Consider the following 22,035-nt stretch of genomic DNA (forward strand, 5'->3'; position numbering starts at 1 on the left):
TTAACGCACACCGGCCTACCTTAAATTTGCATCTGAATACTTTTAACTGAGTCTTGAGCACATGCTTGCATGACTACCCATACAATTCTCTCCAAATTAAAAAGATAATACATGTTGCTAAAGCAAAACATAAAGAATGTATTTATAAACAATTATAAATTTAACATGAGTATAGTCCACTAGCATGAATATATAGAAGATAATTGGCTGCATTCAGATTATACAAATTATCCAACACTTACTCACAATCCTTTATGATTCTCTTTATGATTGTTAACAGATTAACAGACTGATTAATGCTAAGTGGCCTATGACTTCTCCTTTCACTAACGAGAGAAACAAATATAAAATAACCCATATCTTTGTCTTAGATTTATATTCAAGTTGGCAATGAATGGAAATCAGAGAAAACAGCACAATAGTCATTCAGCCAATGACCAAGAACAAATGACACAAGGACCCTTTAAGCAAGCTACTAATACCAATTATATACGTGCAGCACATTAAGAGAAGCCAACTAATGAAATCAAACACCAAAAGTATGAATTTCATATGCATTTGTTTCAATCAAATTATAATTATATCAAGTGTTTTCTTAAAGCTATCTTTACCTCTACCTGTTTCATTAACGAGATAATAATGTCAATTATAATTTTAAATATTTCCAAGTTGAATGATTTTATTGAAAATCTCATGAAAATAATTATGCCATAAAAATGCAAAGTATTTTTAAGATCAGTAACAAAACAGTAAGCAAACTTTTGATATATTGCACAACGCAAACAAAGAAAATATGTTGTCATTTTATTCTTCAGGATTTAGACTTCCTAGTCTACAGTTTTATTAGTCAAACTCTGTCAGCTTCCCATCTTGGCAAAGCCAGCTAGTGTTACCAGAAATATAGTGATACAGAGCTTATTTCTCTAAAAAATTATATATAATTATGTTATATTATAGCTATAAATTATATATAATTATTTTAGATTTCCAGTGTTTTAAGTGTAAGATTTTGTTTATCTTACTGCAAGAAAGTTTGTAATACAATTTTAGTTTGTTTGCTTGCCATACAAAATCTTTGTTTTTTATTTTCAGTTTTTAAAAATAGGATGCTCTTAACACTTAGAATCAAATTCTATAATTGTGATATTCTGATGTTTATCTATATTGAAGTGTTAAAGATAATAATATTGCTACCTTGTTTCAATTTGGTAACACTGCTGTTGCCAGCAAGTTAAGACATGCTTCCTACTCAAATGACAAAACAGATTTTCAACTGAGGAGTTTGTCATTTTGTGCAGTAACTGTCTTCCCACTTTTAAATATTTTATTGACTCTTAAAAGAAACTTCATTTTAAAAGATTAAGTAATAAAGTCTTCTTTGAAATGATCTTGACTTTGTGTTACAACATTGATTAACTGAGTAAAATTATTCTGTGTTTGGTTTTCAGTTTGCTTTCACAGTTTCCAATCTAGCTTACAGTTTGGGGTTTAACCGATAGTTTTGCTTCAAAGAACCAAGCCTAAATCATTTTAGCTTCTTGCGATCAACTAGCATTGGCTAAATGCTAGCCATCTGATAGGGAATGGTTAGGGAATGGCAGCAAAAGTTTCAAAAGAGAACATAGTTAATATCAAATAAGAGAACATGTAGCTAATATCAAATGATGAAGTAGAAATGCAAGATATTAGAATTCCATATTTTTGTTCAGCTTACACTAGCTAGTAGAAGAACTTAGGTAGAGATTGTATACCTAAATATTTAAGATCCTTAAGCACAACAATTATTAATACCAGCTATTCTAGTTTATTTACATTACTATTAATCCAATATGGCTAGGAAACAATAGTTACTCCTAAGATTTTTTTAATGAAATCATAAAAAATATTTTGGTTTTTAAACATGCAGAACAAAACCTACAAATACACATTAACTTTACAGGCAGAAAGAAAAGAGTAAATCTAGAATCACTTACAGCATTTTTTTCTGTTGTGCCACATGAGGAACAAAATAAAGGAATAATTTAAGTGAAACGTGGAACCAGTATGCCAATCTGACATTTTCATTAACCACCACCACCCAATTAAGCATCCCCTGAAATTCTGCAACTCAGGGGAAAAGTGAATGTTGAAGGTTAGATCAACAGTACTCTCCAAACTTCATTAATGAGAGCTAACACTCTATAGTACAAGAGAAATATTTTTTATCTTTATTCTTTATATATATGTTCTTTATATATCTTTATTCTTTATCGCAAACAAATATTCTACAAATAATAAATGAAACACTTAAACTTTATTGCTTTAATCAAATGTACAGTAACATCTTTATTTTGTGGAAAAGAAGAACCAATTGTTTTCATGGAACCATTTTTGTTAACCTAAGAGTGCAGATTTATGGCATCTTACGTTCAATTCTGCATCCAAAATTGTATTTCTGTCACATTTAAAATATTGTTAAAAAAAGAATATGAATTTGTACTAATAATTATTCTTTCCTTTTACACTCAGCAGAGAAATACAAACAGCATTAGTGAAAGTTTGAATACTCAAGTCTCTATAAATCAAAAACAGATCAAATGAATTATTTCAGAAAATGAGCATATTTCATGGTACTCCAACACTAGATGGCAGCCATTTATACCCTATGCACTACGTTTAAAAGCAACAACAGTGTTGTTCATTTATTTCCCTAACCTTTAAATATGAAAACTAAATATGAAAACAAAATGAGAAAAGGAAAATGGAAATGCCTAAGCAACTCAATCACATGGGTATAAAGCAGAAAAATCTGTAATATATTTAATTTTTTAAAAACGATCCTACACAGACCCATAGCAATTGGCAAATAGCAAATATTTTTTTTAAAAAAATGCTAGCTAATAACATTGAAAAATTAAATTCTATATTATAATGTAGCAAAAATGGTAAAAAATGTACTAAAATACATATTATGGAAATTATTGGTCAGTTTATAGCAGAAGTGGTGTGGGAGTGGTGGAAACTACTTGCGTGATTGTGGTATGTTAAAACCTGAATGAATGAACAAATAAATGTCTTTTTTTAGGTTCAGAACACTGCAAATGAGTTTCAAAGCAGAAATGTTTTATTCATTTCAAATTACCATTAATTTGCCCTATAACTTCAGTAGGACTTAAAGTAGTTTCCCTCATTTTGTTTCAGAAATAGATAGGAAGGAAGTTTAGAATATGAACACAAATTAAAAAGCTAAAATGTGTAACAAGCCAGCAAAACATTTTATTTCCTTCTCTTAAAACTTACTATAATAATTTAATGTTTACTTAACTGAAACACAGACATGCTAACTGTTCACAATTTCATTCAGCCTTTTTTCCTCCAAAGCAAAACATGTACAACTGTATTTTTTTTAGATAAGCTGCTATGTAGGTTGTGACATCCGACCTATATTTATTGTTTTGTTGATATCTGAAATATAAATAGTTAAAAATTAACTTACCACCAGAATTCGAAATATTGAGAATTTGCAGCCCGGCTTCATTTCTTGTGGAATATTCAGTAGCCTTAAATGCCACAATTTCTTGTCCTTTGTCTTCACCTAAAACAGAGCCCTGAGCTCGAAGTACTTCTGAAGCACCTGTGTATGTTACTTCTTCATACCCTTCTGACTTATGAACTAATGGAGAATCCCGAGAAGCTGGTAGGAAGGGAGTGTCCAGGGGAGAACTTGGAGGTGATAGTGAAGAAAGGGATGATCTTGATGACAATGATGCCAAAGACAGAGGAGTATCTAAGGATCTTCGTTGTTTACTGCTAGCTGGAGATCCGACGGATTCATGATACTGTACATCTTTGTTATGAGAATCAACTGAAACTGGATCATATCGCATATGATGACCATATTCAACAGCAATATCAGATTTATCATACTGAGGGAGACCATAGATGTCTGTGAAACTAACTGAACTCAGGGAGCCTCTGCTGGATGCCAATGACCCACGGCTGGATGCCAATGATCCTCGACTGCTTCCAGAAGATATTGTCAAAGAACTGGCAGATAAACTGGAATATAACAGATATATGTAGTAAATGTGCGTTCACAAATGTAGATTCAAAATATGAGTTTTTCCCTCTTCATTAGCTGAAACAATAATCAAGATATACTCCTATATGCAGGCTTTGCAGATAAAAACTCCATCGCTTTCCTTTGTCATTATATTTATTATCAAATTAATAACATCAGGGAAAAATTAAAATCAGAGAATGGAAAATTAATTACAGTGAAGGACTAATGTTTGTTACACTTATAAATAACAGAACCAAGTAACTATAGAAAATGAGTTGAATTATGCATTAAATTAGACAGCCTTGAATTCACACATTTATATCTCCTGTATCTCCTATGTCTTCCATTTTTCATCTGTGACTGAATTTGTGATCTGACCTTTGTCCTTCAGAAAAGAGTTCCAAATTATAATCAGAACAAGTCTGCAATTCTGGACTGAACATGTCTGCATGAAATTGCAAAGTATACTTTTCCTAAATCACACATACATATAGCAAGAACTGCTAAAAGATAAAGATATGTGTGTGTGTGTGTTTTCTTAAGTTTTTGCAGGTATTTATATGTATAGTATTCAGCTTTGTTTGGGTATTTTCCCACGTCATTATAGTTGTGCTTTTAAAGTTGTAGCAACGTTTCGGCAGAATCTCATCTGCCATCATCAGGCTTGTGTATTTTGTTTGTCTGTGAGTCAGGCTTTCACAGCCGTTTCTGTTTTAAATTTGGGGCTAGCCTACTGCTGTATTAGAATGGTTTTTTTCTTCATCCTGATTGGTTAAACACAGACCAAGACTCCCAACCAATCAGGATGAAGAAAAAATCATTCTAACACAGCAGTAGGCTAGCCCCAAATTTAAAACAGAAATGGCTGTGAAAGCCTGACTCACAGACGAACACAATACACAAGCCTGATGATGGCAGATGAGATTCTACCAAAACGTCACTACAACTTACAACTGTAAAAGCACAACTATAATGACGTGGGAAAATACCCAAACAAAGCTGAATACCATACATCTATATATATATACCGTGTTTCTCCAACAATACACCCCCCAAATAGAAAGACCCAGCATGTTTTCTAGGCATATGGTGAAATTAAGCCCCTCCCCCCAAATTTAGGCCTAGTTTAAAACATGCAAAATTGGAGGGGGGCGGGGGGAACTTGCCGTTAGGAGCACCCCGAGGGCAGCCACGCCTCACCACAAGCCGCTCCTAATGGCTGATCATGGCGGAGCATGGAGAGCTCCCTACCCCCGCCAAGCGCCTTTGCTGCAGATCGGGTATGGTGCTGGGTGCAGGCTGGGTCAGTGGGCGGGCGGCGGCAGTGTGGATGTCGGCCTCGGTGGTGGTGGGGCACTTTGCATCACGCCTGCCGCTGTTGCTTCCTCCACCGCTGTTGCTTTCCCTTCTGCCCGTGTGCTGCCGCATTTGGAGTGCTACACATTCCTCCACCGGCAGCGTTTCAGCTACTTCTCAGGCGGGGAAGCCATAGCTTCCATGGTTCCCGCCGGCGCTGGTGCCTCTCTTACCAGTGCCATCTCCAACAACAGGGGCAGCGGTGAGAAAGACCCCGCTGCTGACGAGAATCGCCTGCCCTCCCGCAGGGGCATTGCTTTGATTGACGGCAGCTGCGTCGACAAGGTCCTGCAAGTCGGTGAGTCTTTTGAGATTAGGTAGGTGGAAGTGGCGGAGAGAGGGTGATGCAATCGTTTCTCTCCTCCCCCATGCCTCGCTTTGCTTCCCGCCCCAGACCTTCGGGTCATGGTCTCGTCCCTTGTACTGTCAGGCACTGTCCTCTTGCTCCAGCCGCCCGAAACCCCCTGTGCACCTTTTCCCCTTCTTTAAGTTTTCTTTACTCTCATTCCCTCCGTCAGTGCCCTAAGAATACAGACTGGCCAGGCAGCTTCCTCTCCACCCCTCCTGGTAGTTTTAAAAAGGGAACCATCTAGCCACTTTGCCCTTCGAGCAGAGGCAAACCTTCCAATCCAAACAGAAGAGAAAGGGAATCATCCTACAGACCCTTAGCACCAAGCTTCCCAGAGGATTCTCCCAACAGATCCACCCCAAAGGAGGAGAAGCAACATTCGAATGCCTTACTCAACTTAATATTTAAAGAATCTAAAGACCACATCTGCTTCTACAATTTGGGGAGGGGGTAGGATATTTCCTTATGCTAGCCCACTAGATAAAGCATTTTTAATGCTTTGCACAATTTAAAGTCTAGATACATTAAAAATAATTACCAAATAATAAATGAACAGCTACCAAAAAGGCACACATGAAATAACTGGACGGAATAAGCTATTACACAGGTTAGAGCAGTAAATTGGGAGATGAAAAGGAACCAATGTAACAAAAGCAACATTTAGTTCTGTTTTTGGGAAAGGGGGATGTAGAAATATTGGAACAACCATAATATTCAGATCCTACAGACATTCCATAAGTAAAAATCTACTGTTAGTGCAACGTCTTTCATTTTTATGATCTGCTCCTTCAACATACACATGTAGTCCTTCACTTGCAACAGTTTGTTTAGTGACCGTTCAAAATTACAACCATTGCAGCATATCCATGATCATGTGATCAAAATTCAGATGCTTGGCAATTGGTTCATATTTATGACCTCTTCTAGTCCCAGGATCATGTGATCACCTTTTGCAACTTCTGACAAGCAAAGTCAACGAGGAAGCCAGATTCACTTAACAATCAGGTTACTAATTTATCAACTGCAGTGATTCACTTAGTAACTGTAGCAAGAAAAGTTGTAAAATGGGGCAAAACTCACATAACAAATGTCTCACTTAACAACATAAATTTTGGGCTCAATTGTGATCATAAGTCAAGGAATACCTGTGCATATTAAACTAACAAAAGTATTTTATTTCGACTTCCGGTTCGGGCTTTTTCAGCGACAGACTGAAATCCACGATCGTGCGTGGTTTTGATCTGTGCTCACCGCTGGAGCGCTCCAAGCCGCCCAGATTTGGGGATGAAGCCACTCCATAGAAGTGGTGAAGAAGGGGGAGCCATCAGTGGGGTTGAGGAGAGCTGCATCTCTTCTCCTCGGCTGGCCATTGCTCCCTTTCCCAAAGGTGGTTGCAGCGGTGGTCAGAAATGGCCACCTCAAAGAACCCGACTGGACAGGATTGTGCAGGAGGAAGTTTAAAGGAGAAAGTTTGACTGACAGGGTTGAATGGAGAACATCTATTTAAGGTACCTGGAACCTGAATTTTAAAGACTAATACTATTCCTAAAAAAGATCTTAAGCGGCAAAAGAGAAAGGGAAAGGAAACGGAATTGGCTTTTTTTCCTCTCATACTGACAGTTTAAATTGACTTGGAACGTTAAGAAGAAGATTCGAACAAGAAATTGATACTAATCCACTTTGACATTAATAGGCTATTTCTAGCTGAAAATAAAGTGTCAAAGAGATAAAGATTCTTGGATAATTTAAAAATTTTCTTTAAAAAAGAAAGAAAGCAGAGGAGGGAAAAAGGAAACAAGAGGGTGGAATCTGGAAAATGGAGGAGACTACCTGGAACTTAAAAAAATTGATAGTGGAATTTTAACAAGGCTTGCAAAAGATACATTATAGCTGAAACTTCGTTACAAGATAACAAAGCCTCTGGAAAGAGAAAGTGAGAAAAGAAGCAAGAAACAGTTTTGGATTATTGGATGATTCCTGGAATTTTGGATGGTGGATCCTAATGAAACAAAATAAAATCAATTGGGGGTTGTTTAAATTTTTTTAAAATGGCATCACTTCTTGAAGAGTTAAAAATGAGACTTAAAGAACAAAAAGAAGTACAAGAGGGAAGAGATCTTTTAGCTTCATAATTCAATTTTTAGAAATGGAGATATTGAACTATGAAAAATAACAAGAAATGCTGGCAGAACAAGAAGGGTGGGATAAAGAAGAAGCCATCTTTAATGACCAAGCAACTTTAAGTGGGGTAAAAAAAGGAAAGGGAGGAAAGGGAGTTAAAAACTTAAGCACTGAAGCAACAACCAAAAAAAAGAGTAATTTGAAAAGCAATCATATCAGGAAGAAGCAGAAGGGAGGATCACAGAAAGGGGAATCAGATAGAAAAGGGAATAAAAAGGGGAGGGAGAGGAAGAGAGGGAAGAGGGAAAAGAAAAGAAGCTACAAGGGATAGAAACAAGATATAAAAGTACAGGAAAAGCGTACAAGAATTAAAGGTATAAACCTATTTAAAAGACAGAGACAATGGTTAAAATTTAACTTGAGAGGATTCTGCAAGGGTGCATGGGATAGCATTGTTATATTAGAAATAGAAAAGGGTTAGAAAATATGTTTAGATGATTAAAGTGAGAGAAAAAATTTGTATTGATGTGTAATGGAATATTTGTTTGTAAAGAAAATAAGGCTCTCAATGATTTAAAAAGAAAGTTAAAAAAAACTGAAAAAAAGGAAGATTTTTATCAGTTGACAAGATGAATTTGAATAAGAATAATAATTTTATTGATTTCTGTTAATAACTATTGTTTTTGTTTTTTATTTAAAGACAGTAATAAGTAAAATATGAAATATAGATGATTAAAGTGAAAGACAACTGATATTACTAGGTAATGTTTGTTAAAAGAAATAGAAATGTAAAAGATTATTATTAATATTAATGGCAGAGCTGTACTTGAATAGAATAATTATCCCATTTACTATTGTTATACATATATACGCGGATATATATACATATATACTTTTTTCTTTTAAGAATTTAGTGTATATTTTTAAGGGAATATACCAAGCAGAATTCAATTGAAAATAGGTATGTGTTATAAAATAGAGGTTAAAAAATGAATGTTATAACTGTAAAGGTGTAACTTAAATTTTTAAACAAGATTTGAAAAAAGATACAAAGGAGTTACACTCCAGTCTAGTAATTACAGGGGAAAATTTGTTTTATGAGAAAAGATAATATGAAATTGTAAACAGGACAGACGAAAGTATAAAAACATTGATTTTAAAAATTAGAAAAAGATATGTAATTGAATTAAGGAATAAGATAATTTAAAATAAGGCTATAGGAAGTAAAGAAAGGGACAAGCTATTGAAAAAATTGCGAAAATAGTTATAAGATATGGATTAGAATGTTTAAGATAAATATGTATTGAGTTTATGTCTGTATGGAGAAGTGATAACCCAGGGTCACGCTGTTCTCAAAAAAAGATATTTTATTTGTATTTATATGTTTTGTGAAAACTTAAATAAAACTTTTATTTAAAAAAAAGTATTTTATTTCCACTGAAACTCAGGAGGGCCAACAAGTTAAGATTAGGAAGATAAAGGACAATATGACACAATGGATAATTCTACATTCTATCCTGCTGGGGTTTAAACCAAAGTATTTTTAGAAACAATGAGAAATTAATTATATTGGTTGATCCTTATTATTTCCTTCTAACATGCTAGTCAATCTCTCTAATATACTAACCTTTTCAATTGTGAGCATAAATAGGAACTTAAACGAGTTGCTTCTTCCAACTGCATAAGCAAACAGTTCTTCTTCTCTTGTAAGAGTATCCTAAAATAAAGCAAATTGTTTCCTTAGTATAATTTTTATATAATGTACCTCTTATGTAGAAAACTTATGGCAGAGAACTGACATAGGCTTTTGTAGACAGTGTTCTAATTTTCAATGTTTACATACTCCATGTGCAGACATCTATTATTATTATTATCATCTCTTTTATTCACTAAACATGAAACTCAGTCAACTGAACATTTAAAAATGTATAATAAATACCAGTGACTGGTGCTAATGATTGATACAGGTTGCTGCCAGTGGCCTAGGTATCAACCAAATATCTTCTTAAAATATACGATGTTCTGAGTAGCACAGTTTTTTGCAGTTCCATTGCAGTTATTGCAGGAAGCTGTAATTTCTTGATGTGTTTTGTAAAATTCTTGGACATGGTACCAAGTGCCCTGATGACAATGGATATCACTGTTACATGTTTCATCCATAACCATGTAGTTTTGATGGCCAGGTCACAATATTTCATGATTTTTTTCCTCATTCTTTTTCTCGACAACTGCAATATCTGACATGTTGTGTACCAAATGGCAATCTGTCTGTATTCAAAAGTCCCACAAGATCTTCAACGTCTCATTCTCTACAACCGTTTCCACTTTATGTTCTCATGATCTTTCAGATACAGGTAGGGTGTATTTTTTTACATAATGACCAATGGATTAATTTAACAACTCTATCATATCCAGGTTTGTAGTCAGTTTGTGCGATTTTGCTGCACTCACGTGAAACTTTGTCATTGCAAAGTCAGAGTTTGAATTGTCAGTGGATTTTTGTATCTTCGCTTTCATGGAATTAGTTTGTAGTGCTTGTTCTTGAGCAGCAAGTATTAAACCTTCCATTTCTTTCTTGATGCCCAGTCCTCTCTTAAGCCATGTCAAGTTGTTACCACATTTTTGTTCAATATTTTTCAAATGCTGTCCATGCAAAGCTTTGGTTTTTCCATCCATTTAATCTGTCATCCAGCTGTCTTTCTTATATTCTGCCTTTGTTTTTGTTGTTTTTATAATGTTCTCCATTTTTACAGCCTGTAGCCATTTTTCTGTACTTTGGTTCACATAATCATTCAAATTTCGTTTTTCTTCTTCTACAGTTTGATGGATTTGCAATAGCCCTCTGCTCCCTATTCTTCTTGGCAGGTATAACCTGTTGATGTCACTTCGTGGATGTAAAGCATGGTAAATTTTCAAAGGTTTATGCTTTTTCCAGTCCAGGTTTTCCAGTTCAGCCACATTCCAGTTGATGATTCCAGCTGGGTAGCGTATCACTGGAACTGCCCATGTATTAATGGCTTTAATTGTGTTTTCAGCATTCAGCTTTGATTTTAATATTTTGCAGACGCTCCTGATATATTCCTTTTGCACTGACTCTTTTGACTTTTCCATTCAAGATATTATCTGCTTCCAATATGCCTAGGTATTTGTAATCGTCATCCTTTGCTTTCACGATGCTCCCATTTCCCAGTTCTATTCCTTCTATTTTTCCTCGCTGCATGGATAGTATAGCACATTTTTCAAGTCCAGACTTCATTCTGATATAGTTGCTGAACATTTGAACTGTGCTGAGTATTGATTCAAGTTCAGTGGGGCTATTCGCATACAGTTTTAAGTCATCCATGTATAGTAGATGGCTTATCTTGCCATGTTGGCTTGAGATTTGGTAGCCCAAGTTTTGTGTTTTGTAGGATTATTATCAGTGGGATTAATGTGATGTTGAACAGTATTGGCGAAAGTGAGTCCCCTTGGAAGATTCCTCATCTGATGTTGACTTCACCAATGTTCTCCCCATGCATCATAAATACCATTGACTGGTGCTAATGGTTGATAAGGGTTGCTGCCATTATTGTTGTTGTTATAGTGTTGATGGTGTTAAAGTCATCATTGCAGAATGTAAGCTGTTTATAAAACTACCTTTTGCAACTGACCGATGGCAATTTTTTCAATGCTGGCAGTGTTCAAGTGGTGCTCCAGATGTTTTGGGGTTACTGTACTGTCTTTGCTTCCTTTTCCAACAATCAGTCTATTTCTAATTGCAAGTATTTGTATTTTGTGATTTTCTCCTGGTTTTTCTCTTCTCTTCTGGTGTTTCCAGGTACTGCAATGTCCATTACCAGATTCTTTTGTCTTTTTACTGACAATTGTTAAGACTGGTAATTGTGTGGCAGATACTTGTCTGTGTGAAACCTAAAGTCCCAGAGACTTTAGCTTGTACATTTTTTATTACTTTCTCTCTTTTGTGGTCCCACTAGTTTTTGTCTGCAGGGAAGTGGTATTTTGCACAGATATTCCAATGTGCCATCGTTGTTACTTTGTCATACTGTTGTTTGCACAGTCTTGTGCATTCTTCTTGCAACAGCTAAAACTAGATGGTCCACGCCCCTCTGCCTCTTTAACTTTCATTGCCATGTCTCCCTTCTATTTTTATTTGGTCTTTCTTGTAAGCCAGTATGATTGTCTCCAGTACTCAGTAAGCTTTCATAGCATACTAGCTTTTAGTGCAATGTCTTCGCTGTCCTTTAGATATTCTTCCAATGCCTTTTTTTCTTCTTCTTTAAGTATCTGATGTAGTTGCAAAATTCCATGCCCACGTATGATCTTTGCCAAATAGAGTCTGTCAACATTGCTATATGGGTGAAGGATATGATTCACTGTCATTGTTTCTCTAGTCTTCCTATCCAGGACTTCTAATTCAACTGTGTATCTAATGATTGGAATAGCCCAGGTGTTAATATTGCACTGCCAATACACTGCACTGGTGAAATACATTTGGACTAAAAAGTGATTATTATGTACTACAACTGAAGTATACTACATCACAAGAAAGTACAAGAGAGTAGAGCAAGGATTGCACCAAATATCTCTCTAGTATAGGTTTGGGGCAAGCAGGACAATAAAATGATGACATCAAGAAAATGAAAGGATTATTTTCCATTTTTATTTTCTGGGTATTTAGTTTTTAAGTTGTCACCTAAAAATACAGGGTGACAAAGGTATAAATTCTTGCTTTTTTATTTAGCAGAACTATTAGTACACAATACAAAGTTGTGCAAAGGCTGACACCTGCTGTTGTGTCACCCTGGCAGTAGCACAACCCCACCCAGAACTAAGGATGGAAAATCACCAGATCCAGGAAATCTTAAAACCCAAACCCACTTGGTCTTACTAGGGTTGATATTAAACCTGTTATTTTGTATCACGATTCCACTGCCTCCATGCATTCAGACAGCCTCATTTGGCCATATGTGATTGCTAGAGTATCATCAGGATATTGATAATATTTTACTCTCTGTTACTGAATGACTTCAGCCAGTGGTTTCATGTACAAGTTAAACAGGAATGTGGAAAAAGTCATTACTGAAGCATTCTGCGTAACAGAGTCATAGGGCAAGTTCTCTCCTGCCCCCCTCCCCTTTCCCAATTAATACAGATTGGAAATTATTCTGTTTTTGGAAGAATGAGAATCAGCATAACAATGTACTCTCAACCGTTAATTCCTGGAGCAGCTTCAAAAGGATACCATGGTTCTTAAGACCACTGAGAAATCAGGGAGAATAAAGATGGATGGATTACTACCTCCCACTCTCTCCAAAGGTCAACCACAAGTGCAATCAGTAACTCATACCCAGGCCTGCAACCAATTAGAAGTCCATAAATTTCTGTATGGTTGATGTCTGCTAACTGTTATTATTGCCTTTATTAAACAGCTATACTAGCATTAACAAGTATGCTACATTCTCAACCTTTCAGCAGCACCATGAGAAGAAGTAGCCTGAGCCTGCTGGATATCCTCCTCCAAGCGCCTTTTTTCCTCCTCTATGTGTTTCAGATCTTCTGGTGAACGCTGCTGTTGACTTATAAGCTGCAGTTCTTGTAAGAGAGCCTCTTTTTCTTTAATAAGCTGAAGATGATCAATATCAGCCTCTGCCATTCCTGGCCAAGATTCCTGGTCTTGTAAAGCCAACTGTTGCTGGATTCTGAAAACTCTTAATTACAAAGGAATACGAAAAGTTAATATATCAACAAGAAACATCTCCCCTCCAAATCTATACAAAGATACATTTTTTTGATATGGAAGTATTTAGTTGAAATACTGTGAGATTAAAATAACATCTATATATAACATAACAAACAGTTATAAAATCCATAATAAATTTGAATTGCATAAACTTTTAATATAGTTAAAAGGTGTATCTTCGGAATTTGATGTCTTCTTAAACACATCAATATCACTATCTCTGGAATCCTTATTGTCAACTTCTACTTCTGTTTTGTTTTTTTAACTCCAAAGAGTTTGCCACGGTACAAACTTAAATTGGAATTTAAAATGTTGATGTTATGGTTGGATCAAGGCAGTAGCAGGAATAATGGGAAGGAGAGTTTCTGAACATAATGGTAATAATGTGCAAGCATGCTATGGGAAAGAAATCTGCTCTCACAATGTTTTTTGCTAAGCATTAAATAGTGCCAGTTCTTCTACCATTTAAAATGGAAATTCTGTATCACAAATGGCCTACTAGAATATATCTGTTTGTTTGTATTTAATTTTCTGTAAAGGAAGCAATAACAACAGTTATTTGTAGTATTTATCCCATTTCAAATCAAAAGCTTTTTAATGTATGGGTTTTTTGTATCTTAGATATTTCACCATTGGCATTATTATGACCTACAAAAAAAAAGAGCTCTCATATTTTATTTCTATTTTTTAACTAAGATGAGGTATAATTTTTAGATTCCATTTACATTCTGAAAAGGATAACAAAGCATTCTTATATTTTGAGACAACCATGTTAAGAAGGTTCTCCAGTGGAAAGTACTCACAGACAAAAATATATTTTATATAAGAATCCACCAACTGAAATGGTAACATATGTACTTGGTTCTCTTGCCACTTTAACTATATGAGGAGCCTGATTAAAATATTTTGAGTATATTGTAACACTTTAATTTTGTCAACTTCAGTTTTAGACCAAATACAGCACATTCCATATCCACACTGTATTACTTTAGTAGGGTTTCATGAGCAAAGTTAGTCTGAACACAGAAATACTTTGTGGAGACAAAAGCTGTACAGAATGCCAATAAGCTAACAGAAAGGAATGCATGATAAATAAAGAATGTGATCACTGACATAATCTAGGAGAAATAAATGTGTCTTAGCTCTTTGATTTAAAGTTTAAAAACCATGTTATACATATGTAAGAATAAAATTTGTGAACAAATGAAAGAGACAAATATAGAATTACAATTAGGAATATTTTTCCTAAGCAGTGTACACATGAACACATACACTATATATATATGATTGTGTTATAACAGAAAAAACACCACTAGGCTTACAAAATATGCAAACATTTACTACTAGTAATTTCTCATAAATCTTGGTTTACTTTTCATACTTATGCCTCAAATAACTCATATTTTATTCTTTTTACATTTTCCCAACTGAAGAACTTTGGAAACTTAACAGAGAATGTATTTTTCTGTCAACTTGACACTTCAATGTTAACTGGAACTGTAAGTGATACTTACATTATTTTTTTAGATACATGCTTCTGGAATGTGTGATGTAAACTACCCATATAAATATTAAATGGGTATGAAGTTACCAATATATTTATAAAGAAATGAACTGAATGTAGCAACATCTACTTAGGTTAGAGGTATGAAAATATTCTGTCTAATAAATGCATTTGAATACTCTTCTTCACCAGGCCGACTGAGTAATCTTCTAACAAAATTAGGTAAAAATAAAAGTTTCCTTGTCTAGTAGTGTCCAACTCTAGATGCGGTGCTCATCTCCATTTATTGGCCAAGTGTTGTCCAATCATATTTTCTGTGGTCATGTCACCAGCATGGTTATATGACAAAGGCACACAGAATACTGTTACCTTCCCACCAAAATGGTATGTATTAATCTACTCTCATTTGCCTGCTTTCAAACTGCTAGGTGGGCTGGGGCAGGAACAGGAGCTCACCCTTCTTTTATGGTGCTTGAGTCTCAAACTCAAGCTGTCAGATTTCCACTGATAAGCTCGGGTCTTTATCCACCTAACCATCATGTCCTCTCAACAAAATGTAATTGGTGCCTATTCTGTGTCTATCCATGTCCAGGATTCACTGCAAGCACATATATTTTGGGGTTTGTAATATGTGATTTTCACACTCCCTCATTACAACTTGGTTAGCTGGTTTTTATTTCATCTCAAAAGTTACCCTGTTGCTTCAAAAGTTATAGCTAAAATATAAAGCAATCCATATCACTTTAATGTCGTATTTATTTATTTAAGTATTATTTCTTTATAACATAAACGTTTTGCCAAACCAAGGAATTAGAATGTAATTTCTTTTATGTATTTCTTTCTTGTATAACTTTTAATTTGCCTAATTTAAATGTACATTGCTGCAGTATTGGATAATTACTTAGTGGTTCTTCAGATTGTTAAACTATGCTAAATATCTAGTCACATATATGCAAAATCCCAACCAAGACAAAAGCTACTAACAGATTATTTGCAATGTTAAAAATAGCAACTTAGGATATTCACCTTTTTTTGGTCTCTTCATACTGCCAAATTAGTTTCATTTTGTCTATATAGCTTGTTGTATCTTCCAATCCAAGCTTTTGTGAAGAAAAGAAAAACAAGAAAGTTAATAATACTTATTAGAACATAAGAAGAAATAAATTACAGAAAAATACAAAAAAATGTCTGTTATTACTTTATATTAATCAGCAGGGAAGATTTATTTGAGAAATAGGTAGTTAGCAGATACATTGTAAGAAAGGGTCTGTTTGATGCTGAAATTCTTGACTCTGAAAGACACTAAACTTGAGCACATACATTTAGTCTGAATTTCCCCCAAACAATCAATGATAATCAGAACAACGCTTAACAAGATCTCAGAACAGGAGAAGCTAATAAGAAAAGGAACTCAAATTGAGTAGAAGTCCCTTAAAAAGGAGATAGAAGCACAAGTGCAAATAATTTCAAAGAGAAAAAAAGGAGCCTATCTGGATCTCTAATCAATTCAATAAAGGTTTAAAAGGATGAAACAAAATGAAACAAAGGAAATAAAACAAGACAGGCTTACAAAGGAAGACTACAGATAAATCATCTTGATCTGTTGTCACATGTTGATCTAGTGTCACAAAAGTAAAAGATCAGAATGAACTGTTATTAGAAGAGGACGTTAAGAATAACAATAAAGAGTTTCTTTTGAAATGTCCAAATAATATCAAAAGAAAACTAATAATTTTAATAGTGTACCAACTGGTCAATAAAGACAGCATATAATAAAGAAGAGCTTCTCAATTTCTGCTTTGGTTCCCTTTCTGTCAGATCTACCAACCACCTTCAGTTTGGCACCTCGCTGATGTTCTGCCATCAACTGGAGAAGGGAACCAATGGGGAATAAAGCTGTATACTTTTATAATTGAAAATTGAGAGGGGGGAAGAACAGAACATTTTTGAATTTGGTTCATGCTAGCATCTTCAAGGCCATTTAACCTGAGAGTAGAATTTCACCAGCCCAAATACCAAAGCGCTTCCTAAACATCTGGGTGGTGCTGGATTGACTACACACCAAGTGATTAGTTCTGTATTGATGTATGGGAATTTTAAATTGTACCCGACCCTACTGCAATCATAAAAGTGCATTTCGTAAAAGTGCATTTCTACTTCAACCAAATGGAGTCAAGAGTTTTACTTTCCTAGGAGATCAGACTGGGGCAGGTCTGACATTTTCTTTTATACTTTATTCTTGAAAGTTACAAAAAGTATCATGTGCCACTGGAAAATAAAGAGGCAGAATTGAAGACTGATACTTCTCGAACCATATTTTAATGAGGTTACTTTTTAAAAGTTAGATGAATTGAATACTGAAGGAAATAGCTGACTCTCCATTAGACAATCAGTCTGTTGCTGACAAAAAATCTACAGCAGATAATAAAAGGGCATGATGAAAATAATATAGGAATTATCAGAAATCAAAATTAGCTTATCAACTCTTGACAGATGAGTCGTGTTTGATTGCAATAACATCACTAAGTTTTTGAGAATGCTGTAAAATAAAATATCCTCTGGACTTTAGGAAAGCACTGACAGAATATTCCATGTTAACTGGCAGTGGATTTAAATATGGGCTAGATAGCATGACAATTAATGATATATACTATAGCTGTCATCGCTTTTCTAAAGTAGAGCATGTTCATCAAGGTTTTTCATAAAATTGAAGAAAAGGGTCAGGTGGGATATTCCAGTGATCAGTCCTGCACCCTCTAATTATAGTTAATGACTATAAGGACAAGAAATTTGCAGATACAAAACTGGTCGGGATAGCTAACTTCATAGAAATAAACTTCAAAATAATAATAGATGGTAGAAATAGGCTGAAAGTATCATTTTTCATAAAGGAAAATCTGAAGTACTTCACTCTCAGAAGAAAAATCAAATATTTAAACATGGGACTGTAATGAAACCTGTGAAATGAAATTGGAAATAATAAATGAATATGAATAATAGATGAATATGAAGTAATATAGTAGTAAAACAAACCAAAGCAATTTTACACTGTATCCATAAAAATATAATGTCCAAATCATGGGAACAATCCCATTTTGAGTACTATATTTATTTCTAATCCTTTAAAAAGGATTCAGATAAATTGTTTCTGTTAAGAACAATGAGAATAATCAAGGAAATTAAGTCTTATAAAGAGACACTGAAATAACTGGGTACATTTAGCCTTGAGAAAAGATGACTGATAGCACTCCTCAGACATGAAAATACGCCACAGAAAAGGTCAAACCTGTTCTATTTCATTCCTGAGAAATCAGAGAATAAAGATTATAAATTATAGAAATATAGATTATAACTGAATGTTAGAGGTAAGAAAATTTCTAACAGTACAATTTGTACAGTTTGACAATGACACTAATTACTCAGAAAAGAGTTTTAGTACCCAAAGAAGGTTCTCTTCATTCAGTCTATTCAAATGATATCTGAATACCTACCTGATTTGGATGTTATTATTTGAATTTCTGCACTTGGAGGAAGGGATTAGCTCAATGGCCTTTTATGATTCATAATAGGTTATGTCATGCCCCTGGTGGAGACTGACTCTGAGGAAGAGGAGGAATAGCCAACAAGGAGTAGAAGTGTGGCTCCAGAGGTGGTGGAGGAGGCTGGGGATGGGCAGAGGCTGGCTGAGCAATCAGAGGAGGATCCAGGCCCATCTCCTATCCATCCTAGGTCATGCAGGGAGGAGAGGATCAGGAAAAAGCGAGGTCTACTCAGGAGGAGATTACCATGATCCCCCTCGTGGCTTGCAGCTGGGAGCTATGTATATAAGTTTGTAACTGAGCAGTCAGAATTGCTGGAGTCAAAGTTTAGTGTTTACTTTGAAAAGAGGTTTATCTTTGCTGGCATTCTTCCCATGGACTCTCCTCGGTTATTTTCCTGGAATGTATGATTAGTCATCTTGGCTTGCTTCGGAACTCTCGTCAATGAGGTTTGTTTTGGTTTTCTTTTTGCCTCATTATTTACTTTTGTGACTTTAAACTGTGCCTAATAAAACACTGAAGTTAAGTTGAAGGCCTTACCGGACTTTAATGTATGTTTTGGGTTATTTTGAGAGACTATGGGTCATCACAGGTTATGACTTTAAAACACTATGAAAGAACAACTCCTGATTAGTACATAGGAGTATCTGCATAGGGCAAGTTCCAAACAGTCAAGATAGAGGCTTTGAGTGTGCAACTGAAGCCCTGCCTGTCTTTATATATCATATTTTTCAGAGTATAAGATGCACTTTTCCCTCCCCAAAAGTGGGTGGAAATATCTGTGCATCTTATACAGTGAATACGGGCCCATTTTTGCCCTCCCAAAGCCTCTGAGGATCCTGTCCCCCACCCCGAGTCCAGAAGCAGTCTGCAGGCCAAAAATGCACCCGTTTGTGGCCTCCAGGGGTCACGTTTTTGGCCTCCCCGGGACTTCTGGAGGCCTCCAAAAATGGGTGCATTTTTGGCCTGCAGACTGCTTCTGGACGCCAGGGAGGGCAAAAACGGGACACACGGAGGCAAAAAAACTATTTTTTTTCTTGTTTTCCTCCTCTAAACCAAGGTGCATCTTATAGTCTGGTGCCTCATGTGTATGTGTGTGTGTGATATTCACTTTGTCAATACAAAATATAACTTCAGGATAGTTACTACCATACCAAATGGGTATCTCTATTTTTAGAGAAATCTCCCCTCTCCATGGACATTTAATAATCAAGGCAAATTCAAACCTCTTCGGCAGGTTAAACAATCACTTAATTTCAAGTCCCTGAAAGATTTATCCATGATCTATTATCTCTGTAGTGGATTTAAAGGCCACCTAAAGTACTAGACATCCAGAGATCCAACCTAGGAAGCGTAATTCCATTACAGAATCCCTATAAGCTCCCTGAAACCTTCAGAACTGGGTTCATTCTCAGAACTCCAGTACTAGTAACAAGGAGAAAATGTTGTTGAGCCAGTAGAATCCAATTTGTTTTGAAATCTGAAGAAAACAACTTTCTCAATGATTTCAACATAAGAAAATATTCAATCAAACCAACAAATAAATGGTTTCTGTATGCATGCCCTTTAAGGAGAAAATTCTGCAAGAAAGAGTTTCTTCCTCACTTCTGTGGTTTTGTATCTCAAGATGTGGAAGTTGTTTGACTTCCTCAACACTACTATTAAGGAAACCTGAATGACTAAGCACTTTAATTTTTGTACTTCCTTCTTAATTAATGCCTTTGTGCCCTTGATTTATTAGAATACTGTAATATTTTATATTGTACAATTATTGCAGATTTAACAAATTGTATACCTAGAAATTATTTATATAAATATATTATAAAATATAAATATTATATAAAATTATTCAAGGGGGGCAAATGTTGAACAGATAGTAGAAACACATAACTCTCTCTCTCTCTGTGTGTGTGTGTGTGTGTGTTTAACCACTATTAACTTTACCTCATTTACTTCGAAATAAATTACTGATCATTTGATTATTATATTTAAGAATGTATATGTGATAAACCTGCTCTGTAATCTTATTTTATAGATTTTTTTAAAAAAGGTAATTCAGTATGATTGAAATAGAGAAACATTGACAGAGTAAGCTGGGCATGAATCCCTAAGATATCTAAATTACCTTTTGGTTCAAGAGTATACAACATATTTTTTCTTGTTTGCACCAAAGCATATGAGACAGTTTTGATTTGATTAAATTCTATTTTAGTGTAATAGAACGCTAGCCACATTTTTAAGAATAATGACAACTTTTTCTCTGAAAACATAGTGTAGTACATTAAATTTATATAGTATACCTCGCCAATGACGTCAGTTTGAGAACAAGCGTCACAATATATTTGAGATAGATTGGAATCATTGAATGAACCAGAACTGTGCTGAAGATCATGAAAAGATTCTGTAATGCAACAACTATTTCTGAATCCATCTGTCAGCTTGGCCAGACTCTTGAAAAAAAAGGAACATTAAGAACACAATTATATGAAAGAACTTTCTCATGGTTTAATAGTTTTTTTAAAAAAAAAACCAAAATAATATTGTTCACAAAAATTTTCTTAATTATGGAAATAATAGAGAATACGACCTTTACAAAGAAGAAAGTTTAAAGAATTTTTAAATAAAATACAAACATTTTAAAATAGCTCCCAAGACTATAAATATAAAACTAGTCATTGACAGATCTGAAATAATAATAATAATGTGCAGTAAAAATAATATGCTAAACCAGAGGTCTTCAAACTTGGCAGCTTTAAGACTTGTGGACTTCAACTCCCAGAATTCCAACTCCAGTCATGTTAGCTCACAAATTCTGGGAATTGAAGTTCACAAGTCTTAAACTTACCAAGTTTGAAGACCCTTGTACTAAACCCTCTATAAAGATTACTTTTATTTCTTAATTTGAGGCAACTACCATCCAACAGGGATAGCCAGATGGTAAGCAACTGTGTTCTACAGATTTCTTAGCAAAGAATATCTTTTAAGGAAAAGATATTTGTGCTTTCTTATAGCACAAACTTCAATGCTTGCATCTTTATATTGAGATCTTTGGTTTTAATCAGATTATTCCTCCAAAACCAAACTGAAAGAAGATTAATTTATAACTTAACACTAGAAAATTTGTCTCTTTTTATTTTCAGTTCATGAAAATGGTTTATAAACTGAATTTATATTGATTTGGATGGATACTATTCTCCTATGGGAATTTTTTAGTATTAGTATTTTAGTATTTAGTATGTTTTAACTGCATTTTAAAATCTGTTAGCAATGATTACCTGTCTAGAACACTAAGTCATTTTAATGAAAATTAAAAATTAAACATCTCTGCATGATCGGCGCAGGGGAGAAGGGCTCAGCATCCCCACGTTGAATCCTCTCCATCGG

General features: G+C 34.8%; 1 protein-coding gene across 3 annotated transcripts in view; it reads right to left on the bottom strand.

The window, feature by feature from the left end:
• WWC3 (WWC family member 3) overlaps window positions 1-22,035 on the bottom strand; it is an 87,987-nt gene that overhangs the window by 14,028 nt on the left and 51,924 nt on the right. For all 3 annotated transcript variants that reach the window (XM_026714209.2, XM_087938356.1, XM_087938357.1), the window contains exons 7-11: window positions 20,952-21,101; window positions 16,139-16,212; window positions 13,334-13,576; window positions 9,496-9,585; window positions 3,476-4,038 (exon numbers count right to left, since the gene is read on the bottom strand). In XM_026714209.2, the coding sequence (XP_026569994.2) occupies window positions 3,476-4,038; window positions 9,496-9,585; window positions 13,334-13,576; window positions 16,139-16,212; window positions 20,952-21,101 (1,120 nt within the window). The remainder of the gene's footprint in view (window positions 1-3,475; window positions 4,039-9,495; window positions 9,586-13,333; window positions 13,577-16,138; window positions 16,213-20,951; window positions 21,102-22,035) is intronic.

The sequence above is a fragment of the Pseudonaja textilis genome, chromosome 8 (genome assembly GCF_049901715.1).
Source record: "Pseudonaja textilis isolate UNSWEBS1 chromosome 8, rPseTex1.2, whole genome shotgun sequence".
Classification (NCBI taxonomy): Eukaryota; Metazoa; Chordata; class Lepidosauria; order Squamata; family Elapidae; genus Pseudonaja; species Pseudonaja textilis.